Source organism: Corvus kubaryi, unplaced genomic scaffold (genome assembly GCF_017639235.1).
Source record: "Corvus kubaryi isolate FWS band 111438036 unplaced genomic scaffold, C.kubaryi_AGA036_p1.0 65402, whole genome shotgun sequence".
Taxonomy (NCBI): Eukaryota; Metazoa; Chordata; class Aves; order Passeriformes; family Corvidae; genus Corvus; species Corvus kubaryi.
The window spans coordinates 1-17144 of record NW_024581978.1 but is presented as its reverse complement, the minus strand read 5'-3'; the positions used below and the strand labels follow the sequence as shown (position 1 = coordinate 17144).

The 17144-nt window shown below is 63.2% G+C and overlaps 3 protein-coding genes across 5 annotated transcripts; 2 read left to right on the top strand and 1 right to left on the bottom strand.

Moving 5' to 3' along the window:
- The first annotated feature begins 593 nt into the window (after window positions 1-593).
- Window positions 594-5366, top strand: LOC121673412 (histone H2A.V). Of its 3 annotated transcripts, none has more exons than XM_042046704.1 (5): window positions 594-797; window positions 3915-3992; window positions 4479-4592; window positions 4662-4791; window positions 5039-5366. In XM_042046704.1, the coding sequence occupies exons 1-5, from the start codon at window positions 609-611 to the stop codon at window positions 5098-5100; spliced, it is 573 nt and encodes a 190-aa protein (XP_041902638.1). In that variant the 5' UTR covers window positions 594-608; the 3' UTR covers window positions 5101-5366. The 3 variants fall into 3 exon arrangements, with proteins under 3 accessions (XP_041902638.1, XP_041902637.1, XP_041902636.1); XM_042046702.1 differs by lacking the exon at window positions 594-797 and adding an exon at window positions 872-1300; XM_042046703.1 differs by having other exon boundaries at window positions 4479-4791.
- A 1200-nt stretch (window positions 5367-6566) lies between these two features.
- LOC121673411 (S-adenosylmethionine synthase) lies at window positions 6567-11688 on the top strand. Its single transcript, XM_042046701.1, has 9 exons — window positions 6567-6749; window positions 8169-8246; window positions 8324-8446; window positions 8526-8638; window positions 8712-8855; window positions 8935-9153; window positions 9536-9718; window positions 9823-9956; window positions 10303-11688. The coding sequence occupies exons 1-9, from the start codon at window positions 6659-6661 to the stop codon at window positions 10403-10405; spliced, it is 1188 nt and encodes a 395-aa protein (XP_041902635.1). The 5' UTR covers window positions 6567-6658; the 3' UTR covers window positions 10406-11688.
- A 501-nt stretch (window positions 11689-12189) lies between these two features.
- LOC121673413 (vitamin K-dependent gamma-carboxylase-like) lies at window positions 12190-17136 on the bottom strand (the record flags this gene model as incomplete). The annotated part of the gene is given in 13 exon segments (XM_042046705.1): window positions 12190-12381; window positions 12464-12639; window positions 12641-12654; window positions 13160-13307; window positions 13375-13505; window positions 13760-13929; window positions 14373-14524; window positions 14919-15050; window positions 15311-15415; window positions 15417-15571; window positions 16139-16302; window positions 16825-16931; window positions 17002-17136. Coding segments are annotated over 13 exon segments (1746 nt in total), but the record flags the coding sequence as incomplete, so codon positions are not given.
- Between the last annotated feature and the right edge of the window lie 8 nt (window positions 17137-17144).

Genomic DNA, 17144 nt, shown 5'->3' with positions numbered 1-17144 from the left:
CCCTTCGACTCTCAGGGTCCGCCCCAGCCCTCAGTCCGGCCCGGGGGGCTGCGGGGTCCCTGTTACCTCACTACCGCTGCCCTTCTCACGCATCCTACGGGGCAGCGCTGCGTTATTTCTGTACTGCCTGAGAGAAACACAGGGACGGTCAGGCACACCGGCGGGCCTGCGTGTCCCCGGGCGGGCTCCCCTCACGCCGGGGCCTCTCTCAGCCCCGAGCAGGGTCGGGCCATATCAGGGGTGAAGCCCCCAGCCCGGCGGAACCCTTTAGCAGGTCTAGGGCCCAGCGGGACCCTCCGGCGAGGCTCGGGGCCCTCCTGGAGCCGCCAAACTCCCGCCCCCCCGCACTCCCCTCACCGCCCACCCCCCCGCTCCCTCACACAAACACGGCCCGAGGCGGAGCGACGAAATGGGCGGGAAACATCGCCCGCTTCCCATTGGCTCTCCCGGCTGTCCGTCTGCATGACCCCGCCCCTCGCCGCGGCGCTCGTTATTTCTATTCGCCGGGCGATGACGTCACCGACGCGAGCACGCCTCGCCCTCACCCCGCTGCGTGCCGTGTGCAAAGGTAACACAGCCGTTAAACGAGCCGCGGGGCGGAGCCAGCGATGGACGGGGAAAGAAGCGGCTCGCCCATTGGGCGCCGCGGGATGTTCAAACTAGTATGGGAGGCGATGATTGGCGGGGACGCGGCGCGGTCCGCCGCCCCCGCCCGGGCGGGTCATTGTCTGGCGGCTCCTGAGGCGGGTCGGGCGCGGCGGCGGCTCTGGGGCTCGGACGGCGGCGGCGGTACCATGGTGAGGGTAGGGGTAGTCGGGGAGCTCGGGGCTCGGGGGGCCGGCCAGGACAGCGCGGCTGGGCTGAGCCGGGCCCCGTGGGGCCGCCAATGGCCGCTGCTGTCAGCCCAGGCCGGGCGGGGGACGGCCCCCGGTGCGTGACCTTGGGTCCGGCCCGGCGCTTCCTCAGTGCCCCGTGGCCGCCGCCGCCGCCTGGCTCCTGCGGAGGGGGTTTGTCCTGCCCTCCAAATCCGGCCCCGCCGGTGCCGTCCAGCGCTGTCAGAGCGGTGCGGTGTCAGCCGGTGTCTCCTCGGTCGCGGCTTGTGCCGGTTGCGGGCCGGTTGGACGGGAGGAAGCCCGCAACCGGCACAAGCCGTTGTCGTGGGGGAAACGTCAGTCGAGGGGGCCCGAGCGGGCCCGAGCGGGGTCTGTCAACCGCCCGGCGCCTCCTTCGGGGTTCCGCGGGATACATCCCAGCCCGCTTCCCGGGGGACCGGCCCGGTCCGCGGGGGAAGGAAAGGGAGGTTCGTTTTCCCCCGTGTCCCGTTCCTGTGGCCCCGTGGGGGGAATGGGGGGAGCCGGGTCTGGAGCTGTCAGCGAAGGCGGGCAGGGGGATGGGGGTTAGGGAGGCTCTGTGGATCTGTGAGAGGTTCCGTGGATCTGCAGGATGTTTTGGGTGGCTCTAAGGATCCTTGAGGGGGTTCCGTGGATTTGCAGGGGGCCCGGGGGACTCCATGGATTAGCGAGAGGGTTCTGTGGTTACATAGGGGGTTTCTGGGGATTTGTGGGGGATTCGGGTGGTTCTGTGGATCCGTGGGGGATTCTGTCGTTCTGTGAAGATACCCTGTGGATCCACGGGAGGGGTTTTGTGGATCTGCAGGGGGCTTGGGGGGTTCTGTGGATCCGCAAGGGATTTCTGTGGGTTTGCAGGGGACTCGGGGGGTTCTGTGGTACCGGGTGGGGATGGGGTGGTGGGTATTTGAGGGGATTCTGTGGACCCTTGGGGGAGTTCTGTGGATCCACAGGTGGAGTCGTGGGGGTTCCGTGGGGGGCTCTGGGATCCGCGGAGGTTCCGGAGCCAGCGGTAAGGGCCCCGATCCCTCAGCGTTAATGGAAACACCGTTGGGTTACGCAACTCCTGCTGCCGCCAAGAACTTGTGCTCGGGGATGTCTGGGAATGTGCGGCAGGAGATAAGTTGCTGTTTGAAGGGGTTTTATCCTGTTTGAAGCAACAAGAAAAAACAATGTTTGCCTGCTGTGAGGGATCCAGCGGGTCAGACCCAGGGAGGATTTAGCACGGGAATGTGCTCCCAGCGAGGGACTTTGGTGGAGAGAAGGGATGGAGATGGCACAGGGATTGCCTGAGTCCCTGGGAGCCCCAGTCCGGAGGTTGAGGAGAGAATCCTCGGGATTCGCTCCTCAGGAGGGAGGAATCCAGGAGCCTTCATTCCCAGCGCGGAGTTGGATGATCTCTCATAGGGAGCTGGGGGCAGCTGGGCTGGGAGAACCTCCCGTTTTCCCTGTGCAAACCCCATGGAGGATTGGTGAAAATCGGGACAAACCTCGGGATTTCCATGGCGAGATCTTTCTTCCCTCTTTTTGGTCAACCCCCCTGTAAAGATGTATCAGGCAGGCAGCTCCAAGCTGGAAAACCTGATGGGGCAGTGGGAAAGTTCGCAGCTGGCTGATAAAAGCCCTCAGTGGGAACAGCCAGTGCTTTTCCCAAAGCTGCCTTTTATTCCTAGAGCAAGGAAATATCCACAAATCCCCCTTTCCTCCCCCTTTCTTTCCCATAAATCTCCCTTTCCACCCCTCAAATCCTCCCTCCTTCCCCCCAAAATGCCCTGAGTTTTGCAGTTTTATGGAGCGATGTTTTCTCCTGATGAAAGTGACTCCTGGTGCTTCACCATTTCTCCCAGTTATCCCTGAAGACTCTCCTGTCGCGGCTGCTGGGACACAGGGCGGGCTTGCCGAGTCCTGGCATCCCCAGAGCCGGATCCCCTGTGGCCTCACCCCGTGCCCTCTGCTTGTTTTAATCACCTCGGGATTAATTAATGCCCCCTCGTGACTGATTTTTTTTTTCCAATGTTTGAGCTGAAACGTAACTCCCACCTGGCTGGGATGGGACCCAGATCTTGGACATTCCCAGGTTAACCAGCATCTTGTTTTGAGGATTAATGTGCTCCACTTTCTCTCCTGGGGTCTCTGGATCATTTCAGCTCCCTCACCAAGAGCCAAAATTCCTCCTTTTTGAGGGGATGGGGATTGTGGGATCAATATGTGCTATAAAAGCAGGGATTATGAATATCCAGGGTGTTTTCAGGCTCTCATCTCCCTGTGCTGTTGCTTCTTGTCTCTCTGTGGGCTGGAAAGCTTGGCTTTTGGGATTATTATCCCTGGTTTTTTTTACCTGGAGCTGATTTTGGGTTGCTGACATCTTTCCCCTGGAGCGTGCAGCTCCCTCTGCCTTCCTGCGTCACCCGTGGCTTTCACCTTGTTAGGAACAGCTTTCATTAGTGATTAGTGACGTCATGGGGTCTTCCCATATCCCTGGAATGCATGGATTTCCTGACAGCGGATGGGAGAACCCAGCAAACCCATGCTTGGCTCTTCCTTGTTACTCAGCAACTCCCAAACTCTTGGCTTTGGCATTTCCACCCCTTCCAACATGATTTTCATTAAATCTACAATTTCTTGGGCTCCCGGGTGATTTCCCAGTCTGGAGTAGGAAGGGAATTACCCCTGAATCCCACAGGATCACTTTCCCATATGCAGGAACAGGTTCCTGCGTAGTGCCCAGTGTCAATGTGTGGAGGAATCGAATCTGAAATCGAACTGGGCTCACAACTGCTGGAAAAAAATGCCCAACAATGGGATTTTGGGCTGGTTTTCCCCCATCTGGCATTTTCTGGAAAACAGTGGGAATACTGGCAGCAGGAACAGGACACCTGGGTGGGGGAGCAGCTGCTGCACCCTGAAAACCTCCCTTGTCCCCTTGAATCCGGGTGGTTTGAGAGGCCCTGAGTTGCCAGGGAGCTGCCAGATTATCCTACAGCAGGTCCCTCTGTCTTCGAATTAATGAGATTGTTTGGATTCAGGGATTAATTAGATTAATTAACAGGCCCCTTTCTCCCCCAGGCTGGCGGCAAGGCGGGCAAGGACAGCGGCAAGGCCAAGGCCAAGGCCGTGTCACGCTCCCAGAGAGCCGGGCTGCAGGTATGGCACAGGGAATCACCGGGAAACAGAACTCTGGGCAGCTGGGGGGCCCCAAACCTTCTTCTTTGTGGTCAAAACTGAATATTTTGGAATTTGGAGGCTTATGGAGCAATGAGGAGCCCTTGGGCTTGCAGAGGGGATTTGCTGTCAGGTGGGACAGAGAGGATGGGAGGATTAATTGGGAGAATTAATGATTATTTTGATAATTAATTTAAAATACAATTATTTTATGCTATACAAGATGTAGTTATATCTTACTAAATTACATGATAGCAATATACAATATATTTATATAACAGTGTAATTTATTATTATAACAAGACATTAATACTATATATTAATTAGTAATAAATTGGATAGTGATAATTAAATCCTCTGTTTGAAGAGTTGCTCCTGGAAGCCACAGCCCGAATCAACAGTGTAGGGTGTAAATATGCATGTTGGGGGGGCTGTAGGTGTTAACGAGGTTGTTAATTGCCCCCCCAGTTCCCAGTCGGCCGCATCCACAGGCACCTGAAGACTCGGACCACCAGCCACGGGCGCGTGGGAGCCACGGCGGCCGTGTACAGCGCGGCCATCCTCGAGTACCTGACCGCTGAGGTAGGACCCCCCTCCCCACACCCAGCACCCCTCCCCTCGGCATTCCCACCTCTTGCCGCTGTCCTGCAGGTGCTGGAGCTGGCCGGGAACGCTTCCAAGGATCTCAAAGTCAAGCGGATCACGCCCCGGCACCTGCAGCTGGCGATCCGCGGTGATGAGGAGTTGGACTCCCTGATCAAAGCCACCATTGCTGGTGGAGGTGGGCGTCATTCCCGTGTTTCCATCCTGGGGAGGGAATTTAGCAAGAAGGGGAAGTATGAGAAACCGAATAGGGATTTGGCAGTTGGCCTAAAGGCATGGGCTTGCTGCTTCCCTGGATTCAGACCGAGGGGGATCCACTTGACGTTCACACTGGATTTTCACAAAAAAAGGGAATTTAGGATTTTTTGGAGTTTCTTGAGAATTCTACCAGTGACTTGACAAGAATTCTCCCTTCCTCTCTGCAGGTGTCATTCCCCACATCCACAAGTCCCTGATTGGAAAGAAGGGACAACAGAAAACGGCGTAGAAGGAGTGCGGCACCGGATCCCCCCCCGGTCATCGTACTGTACCTGGGCACAGGAACATCTCGGGGACACGAGGAGTTTTTTTTAAGGAATAGTTCAAAGGAAGAGCATAGAGGATTGACTGTAGAGGAAACATTGGGATGGGTTTAGATTCTGAGTAGGACACACCGTGGGCCGTGGGGCGGCAGCCGGGGGTGGGTGAGGGGCTTGGCTGCCCCTGTGTTTTATACAAAAATGGAACCCATAAACCATTTTTTACAAAAAACCAGACGGTCTCCAGTGGTGGCGGGGAGGGGGGGTCGGGAGGGGGTGGTCGGGACCCCCCCCCCGGCGCTGGGCAGAGGAGCCTGGTGCCCCCCCATGCAAATGAGCCCGCATGCAAATGCACGGTGAGGGACAAGCGCCGCCCATTATGCAAATGTTCCGGGGGTGGGTGGGGCGTGCTCTGCGTGCCGGGAGCACATGGCCGGGTGTGTCCGTCTGTCTGTCTGTCCTGGACGCAGCAGTGTGTCTGTGTGTGTGTGCCTGTCCCGGCCGTAGGGGTGTCCATCTGTACGGTGCCCGGCCGTGCCAGCGGTCAGGCAGCCCGCAGCACAAGGGCGCTGGGAGCCTGGGTGTTCACCGGACCCGGATCTGCGTCTGTCCGGGCCGTCTGTCCGGCTGTGGGTGTCAGGGTCCGTCACGCCTGAGTGTCACTCTGTGCTGGCCACATGGGGCCTGCCCAAGCTCCCGGCGCGCCCCGTGTGTAGCAGCTGGGCACGGGGGTGCTCCGGGCCGGGCGCGGAGGCGGTGCCGGGGGGAGCTGGAGCCGGGCGGCTCCTGCACTGGCAACACCGGGTGCTGGTTGCATCAGGCGTCAAGTGGCCCCAACGGCCTAGGGCACCATCAGAGCCGTGCCCGGGCTCAGACCCGCCCCGCGGGGCCGCAGCGCCTGGGGGAGCCGCGGGCCCGGTTGCGATCGCGGACAGGGGCAAGGGCGGGGCCGGGCCGGGGTCGGTCCCGGCGGGCCCGAGGTCGCACAATGGCGACGCCGGTCTGCGCAAGATGGCGGCGGGGAGGCGGGGCCGTCCTCGCTGCCCGCGGGCCGTGCATTGCGCATGCGCCCTCCGTGCCGTCGCCGGACGCATGCGTGCGCCGCCGCGCGCCTCGAGCTGCCGGGCCGCGCGGGAGGTACCATGCGGCCACCACGGGGGAGTACGGCGGGGGCATCAGTGCCCGCCCGCAGCATTGCGCCGTGCGGGGCAGAGGAGACGGCCTGACCGAAGGTTTAGCTCTGCTGAGTGCCCAGCTGATGACGGCCCGCTCCGGGCTGCCCCGGAGGTTGAGGCCAAGCTCCGCGTTATGTAACGCTCTCCCCCTCCCCGGCTGCAGTGGTTCTGCCCCCCCGCCCCCGCGGTGCGTATTACGCTCGCCATTGGCTGGGAGCGGTAGCGGGGCGGGGCGAGGAGGCTATAACTAGAGGTGCTGAGGAAGGGGCCGCGTTCAGTCTGCCGCGGCCGTGCTTGGGTGTTGTTGTTCCTGTGTTTTCCCCTTCCGCCTGTCGCCGCCCATCGCGCCGCCATGAACGGGCAACTGAACGGTTTCCACGAGGTGTTCATCGAGGAGGGCACCTTCCTCTTCACTTCCGAATCCGTGGGCGAGGGGCACCCAGGTGCGGGCCAAGCGGGGCTGGGCGGGGCGGCGATCGCGCAGGCGCGGCCGGGCGGGGGGGGAGGAGGAGGAGGATGGTGAGGATGAAGATGAAGGAGGTGAGGATGAGGATGGAGGGGATGAGGGTGGGCCGGGGGCGTGGGGGGGGGCGGTGACGCGGGCGGGCGCGCGCGCAGTGTGAGGCGGGCGCGCGCTCGCCGCATTGCGGGCCCGGCGCGCACGTGCTGCCCGCGTGGGGCGGGACACGGGGGTGACGATGGGGCGGGCGGGGGGGGCCGGTGCCGCCGTGACTAAGCAGCTCCCGGTGCCCCCGCACCCCGCGGGACCCCCGCCGTGGGCTCCCTCCCCGCGTGGATGCCGGGGGTAAGACAGGCCTGGTGACCCGCACGCCCCCCCCCCCCCCCCCCCGGGGCGGAGTGCCGCCCTCAGCCCACCCCCCATCCCCCGATGGTGTCCCCGATGTCGCCCAGCCGGAGATGAAGCGTGGTGGGTCTCCCCAGATGTGCCCTCCCGCTGCAGCCGGGGGGTTACACTCCTCCCGGGGGGTGGTTGGAGCCCTCCCCAGCTCGGTACCAGCTGGTGCCGGTCTCCCCCGGTCTTTGTCCTCGCCGGTTTGGGGCACATGACTGTTAACCTCCGGAGGCAGCTGCCAACGCCCAGCGCCCACTGCTTGGGCACAGCCAGCACCCCTGAACCCCCTCAGCTCTGGCCACTCCGGCACCCACTGTCAGGGCATACCCAGCACCTCCCGAGTTCCCCTCAGCTCCAGGTCCCCCTCGGGCCCCACAGCACCCCACAGCTCTGGTCCTTCTGGCTCAAGCACCCACAAACCCGATGGCACAACCTGCGGCTGCTCTGGGGCTCCCTCCACGCTGCCTGAGGGAGGAGGCTATGAGGTCTATTTCCTCACTCTTTCCCCCCAAAAAGCATCTGGGGGACCTGCCTCCCCTCACCCAAGCTGGGCGCTGCCTTGTCCTCACCCAGATCCTGCCCGGAAGGTCGCTGCCAAGGACGCCCGCAGTCCTGGGGACACGGGTGGCCCCTGGGACACCCTGGACCCCCTCCACCGGCGTAAAACACCCCGGGAGCAGGAGGGAGCTGGGTGTCCGGTGGGGTATGGCTGGAACAGCTTTGCCTGGGGGCAGAGCTGCTGGAAGCTGGCATGCTGCGGATTTGGGAAGCTGGGATATGGGTCTGATCCCCTCAGTGGTGCCACAGGGCTCAGCCGTAGTTGAAGCTGGAGCTTAACTGGGACATGCCTGGAATTCCAGACTGGGGACAAGGCAAGGGCTGTGTGCACCCTGGGGGGCTCCTGGATTATGGGGCTCCGATCCCTGTGCCGGAGGGTCCGGAAGGAAGGGCTGTGCCGTGTTGGGCTGTCCCACGCCACCGTGACGCCCCCTGCTCTCCGTGTCCCCAGATAAAATCTGTGACCAGATCAGTGATGCTGTCCTGGATGCCCACCTCAAGCAGGACCCTGATGCCAAGGTGGCATGTGGTGAGTAAGGGCACCAGGGGACAGCAGGTGGGTGACGTGGAGGTGACGCTGTGCTGACATCACCCTTGTCCCTGCAGAGACGGTCGCCAAAACCGGGATGATCCTGCTGGCGGGGGAGATCACCTCCCGGGCCAACGTAGACTACCAGAAGGTTGTCCGGGACACCATCCGGCACATCGGCTACGACGACTCCTCCAAAGGTGCGTCCCGGGGTGCCACCACCTCAGTGACAGCACAGTGGTGGCACCGGGCTCACCACAGCCCCCTTTGTCCCCCCAGGTTTTGACTACAAGACATGCAATGTGCTGGTGGCCCTGGAGCAGCAGTCCCCGGACATCGCCCAGGGCGTGCACCTGGACCGCAGCGAGGAGGACATTGGCGCCGGTGACCAGGTGAGACCCGGGGCCGTGGGGTTGCCGTGGTGTGACCGAGGGCTGGGTGTGACCCCCTGTCCCTGTGCCACAGGGGCTGATGTTCGGCTACGCCACGGACGAGACGGAGGAGTGCATGCCCCTGACCATCGTCCTGGCGCACAAGCTCAACGCCAAGCTGGCTGAGCTGCGCCGCAGCGGAGCCCTGCCCTGGCTGCGCCCCGACTCCAAGACACAGGTGAGGTGCTGATGAGTCCCCAAAGCCCTTGGGAGCCCTTTGTTCTCCCTCCTGGCCTCTGACTGGTGTCCCCTGGCAGGTGACAGTGCAGTACATGCAGGACCGTGGGGCGGTGATCCCGATCCGGGTGCACACCATCGTGATCTCGGTGCAGCACGATGAGGACGTGTGTCTGGACGAGATGCGCGACGCGCTGAAGGAGAAGGTCATCAAGGCCGTGGTGCCGCCCAAGTACCTGGATGATGACACCATCTACCACCTGCAGCCCAGCGGCCGCTTCGTCATCGGCGGGCCCCAGGTGCAGCCGAGGGCACTGTGGTGGTGGTTCGATGGTGGTGGTGGTGACAGTTGTGATGGCATGATGGTGGTGCTGGCAGCGACACCACGATGGTGGCAACGATGGTGCGGTGGTGGTGGCTGAGGGGTGGTGACAAGATGGTGACACTGTGGCGGTGGCACAGTGGCGGTAGCACAGTGGTGGCAGTTACAGTGGTGTGATGGTGGTGGCACGGTGGTGACAATGGCACAGTGGTGGCAGAGACGGTGTGGTTATGGTGGCGGTGATAACACGACGGTGGTCACAGCATGGTGCGGTGGTGGCAGCAGCAGCACGGCGATGGCTCGGTGGGGACGATGCTGGTGACAATACGGACAGGTTGTGACGCTGCTGTCCCCAACAGGGCGATGCGGGGCTGACGGGCCGCAAGATCATCGTGGACACGTACGGGGGCTGGGGCGCGCACGGAGGCGGCGCCTTCTCGGGCAAGGACTACACCAAGGTGGATCGCTCGGCCGCCTACGCCGCGCGCTGGGTGGCCAAGTCCCTGGTGAAGGCTGGGCTGTGCCGCAGGGTGCTGGTCCAGGTGGGTGTTGGGCTGGGTCGAGGCTGCTTCAGATGGGTGCTGCGGCCCCCCTCCCCAGCCTCTCTGGGTCCAGCCTCACCCCCACCTCCACCTGCCCCCCACAGGTCTCGTACGCCATCGGGGTCTCGCACCCCTTGTCCATCTCCATCTTCCACTACGGCACCTCCCAGAAGAGCGAGCGGGAGCTGTTGGAGATCGTCAAGAAGAACTTCGACCTGCGGCCTGGGGTCATCGTCAGGTAACGGGCGTGGGGGGCTGTGCCGGGGGGTGGGGCGGGTGGGGGTCCCTCCCGGAGCAGCCTGGGGACCGCCTGGCGCCCTGGACCCGGCGCGGAGCCGCTCGGCCGAACGGAGAAGGCGCGCTTGGGGCGCGGATGGGGTAAGTATCCGCCGGAGCCGAGCGCTTGGAGCTTCCCCGGAGCCGGGAGCCAGCCGGGTGCTTTGGGGAGCAGCCGGGGAAGCTCCAACCGCCCCGTGGGGTGGGGAGGAGGCAGAGGCGCCGCTGCGGAACCCCCGGCCAGGCAGGGAAGGGGCGAAGGCAGGACCCCGGGGCCACCTCACTGAGTCGGGAATTGTGTATTCCAGGGATCTGGATCTGAAGAAGCCCCTCTATCAGAGGACCGCAGCCTATGGCCACTTTGGTAGGGACAGTTTCCCTTGGGAAGTGCCCAAAAAACTAAAATACTGAGGAGAAAAGAGCATTGTTAGGGCTTTTCCCCCCACTCCCGCGGGCGTAGGTTACAGAGAAGCCCGTGGGCTCTGGGGGAAAGAGCTCCCAGCCCCCCCCCAGGCTCCCCAGCCCCGCCATTGTCTCTCACCATCGTTTTGGTTGTGTGGGGACCACGTGCCTCTCCTGGAGCCCACCCCTGTGTCCCCCCAAATCCCTCCGGATGGTTTTTAACAAATCTGTCTTTACTCCGAGCTTGGAGATGGGGAAAAAGGCCCAAGTGCCCTCTCAAGCCCTCCCCCATGTCCCCACAGTCCCACTGTGGCAAGGGCCACCCCATTCTGAGTCCCAGCAGTACTGCTGTGGGGGTTACCCCATTTTATCACTCCCCATTCCCCCTTGACCCCGAATTCCACTACATCAGGGGGATCCCCCATTTTTGCTCCCACTGTCCCCCCCCACCCTGGTGCGGGGGGGGGGGGACACACAAACCCCTCATTGTGGCTCCCTGTGTGTCCCTCCCCACAGTCCCCATTCCACTGGGGGGATACACATTTTGGCTCCCCCAGTCCCACTGGTGGGGGGGACATCTCCCATTCCACCTCCCCACCCCCCCTGGGACCTCGCTGGTGCTGGGTTTGGTTCTTAACCCTCATTTTTAACCTCTTGTTCCAAAAATGCACATTTTGGGGGGGACACGCTAAAGCCGACCCCCAACCCCCCCCTGAGGGTTCGGTACCAGAGGAAAACATTTTACATTCTTTTTTTTTTGGGTTTTAATCCAAAAGCTGAAGCGACTCCCCAACTGCACAACTCCTCCACACCCCCCAACTTTGTCCAGATTTTGGGGGGGAAAGGGGGGCATTTGGCGCTTGATACTTGAAGGTTTGGTGTATTTATTGTGCGCCGAGGCGGGGGCGTGAGTACAGAGAAGTCCCCGCACTCAGCCGGCAGCTCCTGATCCCTGAAAGCCCCCCCTTCCCCTCCCCCCGCCCTCCCCCTGCCCCCCACCAATTTGGGGCGAAACGGGGGGGAAATGGGTTTGTTGGAGCGCCGGGGGTGCCTGGGCGTGGCGCTGGTGGCCGGTGTGGTACAGAGAAGCCGGCTTGTTTACTGCCCGCCCGGGCTCCGGCCCCCAGAGTGCCTTGGGGGGGGGCAAGGGGGGCTTTCTCCTGCCCCTGAGGATTTTTTTTTTTCTTGGTTTTACTATTTTCGGGAGGTTTCGTCCGAATGTTTTGATCCACTGAATCCAAAAATGAGTTCAAAAAGAAAAGAATCTCAATAAAAGTGATGGGTTAGATGGAGCCACCTCGAGTGTGTGGGGGAAACGGCGGGGAGAGACAGGTGCAGGGGGGAGCTGAAGGGTTTGGGAAACCGAGGCACTGGGAGACGGAGACATTGGGGTACAGGGGAAAGTGGGATATGGGGGATTAGATAGGGAGAAAGTGTGGGGGGGACCAGGTACAGGGGAAACTGAGGCACAGGGTCCTGGGATGGGAGAAAGGGGCATGGGGGGAGCTGGGGGAGTGACTGAAGCACAGGAGAAATGGATGGGGGAACTGGACACGGCTGGAACGAGTATCAGGGCAACAGGGATGGGGGACACTGGGGTTTGGGGAAATGGGCACGGGGGGAACTGGGGTGCAGGGGAGATTGGGATGGGTGAACTGGGAAGGGTTGGGGAATGTGGCTGGGGAGCTGGGGGATGGAGGGAAACGGGTACACGGGGTGGGGAACGCCCAGGGCAGGGGGAGCCAGTTACCGGGAGAATCCGGAGCACAGGGGGAAACTGAGGCACGGGAGGATTTCTGGCTTAAAAAATAGCATTTATTTAGAGTGTTCAGAGCTCGGGACCCCTCTGGGCCCCCCCATCGGTCTCGGGCCGAGCCTCCTCCTCCTCCCCGTTCCAGCTGGCGAAGGCCACCTCCTGCGCCAGGCGCTCCGGGGACGGGCGGCCCAGCGCCAGGTTCCGCAGCGCGATCAGCGTCATCAGGGCACTGCGGGGACAGCGGTGGGCACCGGGGGGCACGGGGGGCAACGGGGGACAGGACAGGGGGACAAGGGGGCTTTGGGACTGACCTGCGGCGGAAGAGGAAGAACTTCCTGCGGAGGAAGCGCCGGAGGCGCTGGGCCAGGCTGGACTCGTGCTCCCGCCGCTGCTGCCGCCGCTCCCGCCGCAGGAACAGAGACACCACTGGGTCCAGCGGCACCCCCGCGGGCGGGGGCTCCCCCAGGATGGGCCGCAGCTCGGGGGGGCAACGGGGACTGTTCTGGGGCAGAGGTGGGAGGTGATGGGGATTTTGGGGTCCCTGTGATGCCCCCAGTCTGGTGATGGGAATTGGGGATGTTGCCCTGATCTCCCCACACAGGGAGGGATTGGGGTCCTCCATGATCACCTCAGCCCAGTGCTCACCAGGGGCTGAGGTGATGGGGATTTTGGGGTCCCCATGCCCCCACTGCTGCCCAGGGGATGAGGTGATGGGGATTTTGGGGTCCCTGTGACCCTAGGGCGAAAACTGACAGGGATTTTTGAGGGGTTGTCTTCCCACTACTCAGAAAGACGTGAGGTGCCAGGAATTGGGGGGACCCTGTCATTCCTCCACCCCAGTGACAGGGATTGGGGGTCTTCCTGGAACTTCCCCCCATGGGGTAAGATGCTGGGGATTTTGGGGTCCCAGAAAGCAAAGTGTCAAGGATTTTGAGATTCCCAGGTGTGAGGTGTTGGGGATTCTGGGGTCCCCAGGGATGAGGTGCTGGGTATTTGGGGGTCCTCACCGGTGCCGTTGCGCACACGGTCCCGCAGCTCCCGCAGCTGCGTCAGGTTCCGCTCCAGCTGCAGCGCCGTGGTGTTGACGTACAGGTACATGTAGCACGAGGGCTCCGGGGACACCGTGTGCACCCTGTGGTACTGCCCCGCTGGCAGCTGGGGGGGACACAGTATCAGCACCCCCAGGCACCTCCAGGCCCCCCGGGGTCCCCCCGAGCCTCACCTGCATCCCCTCACCCTCCTGCAGCGAGTGGTTCTGCTGCTGCTCCACCAGCTCCACCAGCACCTTCCCCCGCAGGACCCGCAGGCTCGTGTTCCCCAGGTCCTCGCTCACGAAGTTCTCCAGGTACAGGCCTGGAACAGAGCTGGGTCTGTACCCCCACCCTGAAGCCCCCGGCCCTGTGCCCCCACCCTGAACCCCCGGACACTCCTGTGCCCTGTACCCCACAACCCCCCTCAACCCCAGGATTCCCCCACGCCCTGTACCCAACCCCTGAACCCCTGGGACCCTTCGTTCCCTGTACCCACTGCTGACCGCCCTCCATGCTCTGTAACCCCTGGCCCCACAAGTGCCCTGTCCCCGACCCCCAGGGCCCCTAGGGCCGCACCGGGGAAGTCTGCAATGAACACGGTGTCCGTGTGTCCATCCAGCTGCGCCTCCATCTCCTGCAGCTGCTGACGCCACGGAGAGAGATCCACGAGCAGCGGGAGCAGCCACGGCGTGGGGGTCCATGGGGACCATGGAGCACGGACCAGGTCCACCCGGGGGTCCACAAGTCTGGGGGAATGAGGTGTCAACACCCCTCAGCACCCCCAAATCCTGTGGGACTATAGGACCCACGGCGTGGGGTCCACGGGGACCACAACAGGTCCACCTGTGCAGACAAACCACCAGCACCCCCACCTGTCCCTGTGTCCTCCCCAACCTCGGCTGGAAGCAGCAGCTCCACCAGCAGCAGCACCCCCAGCTGTGGGCCCACAGCTCCCACACCAGCTCCACCCGCGGGTCCCCCACCCTGTGCAGCCAAGCCCTGCGTCCCCATGTTGCCCAAAACCCCGGGTATCCCTCCAGAATCCCATGTGGCCCCCACAAGATCCCGGGTACCCCAAAGGCCTCTCTGCCTGCAGCGACAGCACCCACAGCACGAGGTGCCCCGGGGCTCGCGTGCCCCAGCCCAGACCCACCCGCAGGCCCCCCACGGCCCCTGTCCTGTCCCCCACCTCTGCTGGAAGCGCTCGTTGATGGACACCCAAACGTCGAAGTAGATCTGGGGCTCGGTGACGTTGTAGCGCGGCAGCAGCTGGCTCAGGCAGGCCGAGTACTGCTTGAGCATGTCCGCGTGGTCCCGCCAGCGCCGGCTCTGCGTGAACGCCTGCGGGGACCGGGGGGAAACTGAGGCATGGGGACCACAATGGGGGACGGCGGGGAAACGAGGAATAGGGGAAAATGAAGGCCAGGGGGTGTCCCATGGGTGAGAGGTGATGGGGAAACACGGGCAGAGATGGAGGCACAGGGGGAAAATGAGGGATGATGGAAACTGAGGCACAGTGGGGGGCCCACGGGGGAAGTCCCTGAACTTGGGAGAAATGGGGGGGTCACCAGGGGGAAACTGAGGCACGGTGAGAAAATGAGGGACTGGGGAAACTGAGGCCCAGGGGGTGTTGGCTCAAAACACTGAGTTTATTTAGACTGATCAGAGCCCCCCATCCCTCCTCACCCCAGGGCCTGGCTCACCCCAGTCTCAGGTGCTGCCAGGGCTCACTCACCCCTGGTTTCAGGTAGCCCACCTCCCCGGTGAGCCCATCCCTGTAGGTGATCTTGACGTGCTGGTGGAAGCGGGAATGGACCATCATGTCCCAGGAGTAGCCGTAGAGCCCGTTGGTCCAATTGTTGTAGCCCTGGGGGGACACGGGGGGGTCACAGAGCACAGGGGTGTCCCCACCCCAGGGGACAAGGAGGGGACAGGGATCCCCATACCTACCACCAGCCCCCTTTTACCACCCTAAGTGCCCCCCCACAACCCCACAAAATGTCCCCTACGTGCCCCCAAATGCCCTCCACATCCCCCAACCCCCTCCCCGTGTCCCCAAACTCTTTCTTACTCTTCTCAGACCACCCCCATGTCCCCAAACCGTCTCCCCAGTCCCCCCGTGCCCACCTGGGTGATGAAGTGGGAGTAGGGCAGGAAGAGCTGCTCCAGCACGTAGAGGATGGTGAAGGCTGCGGCCAAGTGCTGGCGAGGCCGAAGGCCCCCTCGCGCCCCCCCGGGCCCCATAGTGGCAGTCAGGGCTGGGCTGGGGAGGCTCCGTGCTGGGGAGCCACCCCCGCAGCCAGCGGGGGCAGCGGGCCACGAGCCCCCGTGGCCACTCGGGCCGGCAGAAGAGCCCGTTGGTGGCCAGCATGGTGTAGGAGAACATGCCTGGGGGGGGGGACACTTAGGGACCCCCACTGCACCCAGGGGTGGGGGGTGCCCCTGTCTGGGATCGGGGGGGGTCCCTGCACAGGGCCAGGGTGTTTTGGGGTGTCTGGGTAGCCCTGTTGGGGACTGGGGGGGGATTTGGGGGCCATGGAGGGGGAACTTGCTCTGGTGGGGGGTGTTTGGGGGTCCCCAGGTGCCCCTGCCCTGGCTCAGGGTGTGTTTGGGGGGTGCCCAGGTGCCCATCCCAGTCTGGGGGTGATTTAGGGGAGGGCTAATGAGGCTGTTTGGGGTTGTCCTGAATGAGGGTGATTTACAGGGGGTATCTGGGTGCCCCTACTATGGATAGGGGTGATTTAAAAGGAGTTGGAGGGGTGCCCCTGCCCTGGCTCAGGGTGTTTTGGGGGTGCCCAGGGGTCCCATGCCCAGTTTGGGGGTGCTTAAGGCGAGTCATAGAGTGGCTGGGTGCCCCCACCCAGGCTCAGGCTGCTTCAGGGGGTGCCCCTGCCCAGGCTGGGGGTGCTCTGGGGGTGCCCTGGGGCTGTCTGGGGGTGCCATGTCCCCCCTCACCGATGCTGAAGAGCTGGGAGTTCATGCAATGGAAGTAGGTGACGAAGATGAGGGCGAGGGGCCGCGTGGCGTCGAAGAAGAGCAGGAAACCAGCAGAGAGGTCGAGCACCAGTCCCCCACCGTGCACCACCAGGCGGCTGGTCAGCTCCTCGGACAGCACCAGCCTGGCCACGGAGCCTTCCTCGGCATCGGCCTCACCCCAGCACCGTCCGCAGCCTCACCCTGCCCCTCCTCAGCCCCACCCATCACCTCCCCCCCTTCCTCCTCCTGTCCGTCGCATTCCTCATCCTCAACCCAAACCCATCCCCCTGAACCTGTCCTCATCCCATCCCATCCCTAACCCCAGCCCATCAGCCCCCCTCCTCTCCCCATTGAACCTCCTTACCCTCATCCTCACTCCAACCCCATAACCCTCCTCATCCCATCCCATCTCATCCCAATCCCATCCTGTCCCACCCTCGCCTTCATTCTCATCCCTATCACCCCCCCTCACCCTCCTCTGCCCCGTTCCTGTCACCCCATCCCCATTACCCCCTCCTCATCCTCACCTTGGAGCCCACAATTCCACTACACCCCCATCAACTCCCCTCACCCTCCTCATCCTCACCCCAAATCACCTCTCACCCTCCTCGTCCTCAGCCCACCCCTGTCCCCCTCCTCACCCTCGCCCCTTCCCCTCCCCTGACCTGAAGGGTGCAAAGAGCCAGTGCCGGGCGAGGGTCCCCATGGAGAAGCCCCCGACCCAGTCGGCATCCAGCTTCTTCAGCCCCGCGATGAAGTACACGATGAACACCTGGGGGGACACGGTCAGGGAGTCCCGGGGGTGCCGGGGGGCCCCGGGGGTCCCGGGCAGGGACACCCACCTGGGCGCGCAGCAGGGCGTAGTTCCACAGCGGGACGTGGGCGTTCCTCTTCTGGGGACGGAAGAGCCCATCCACAGACCTGCAGGAGCACGGGGAACCCCGGGCACGGGGGGACAAGGCCACTGTCACCCCATTGCCAGAGC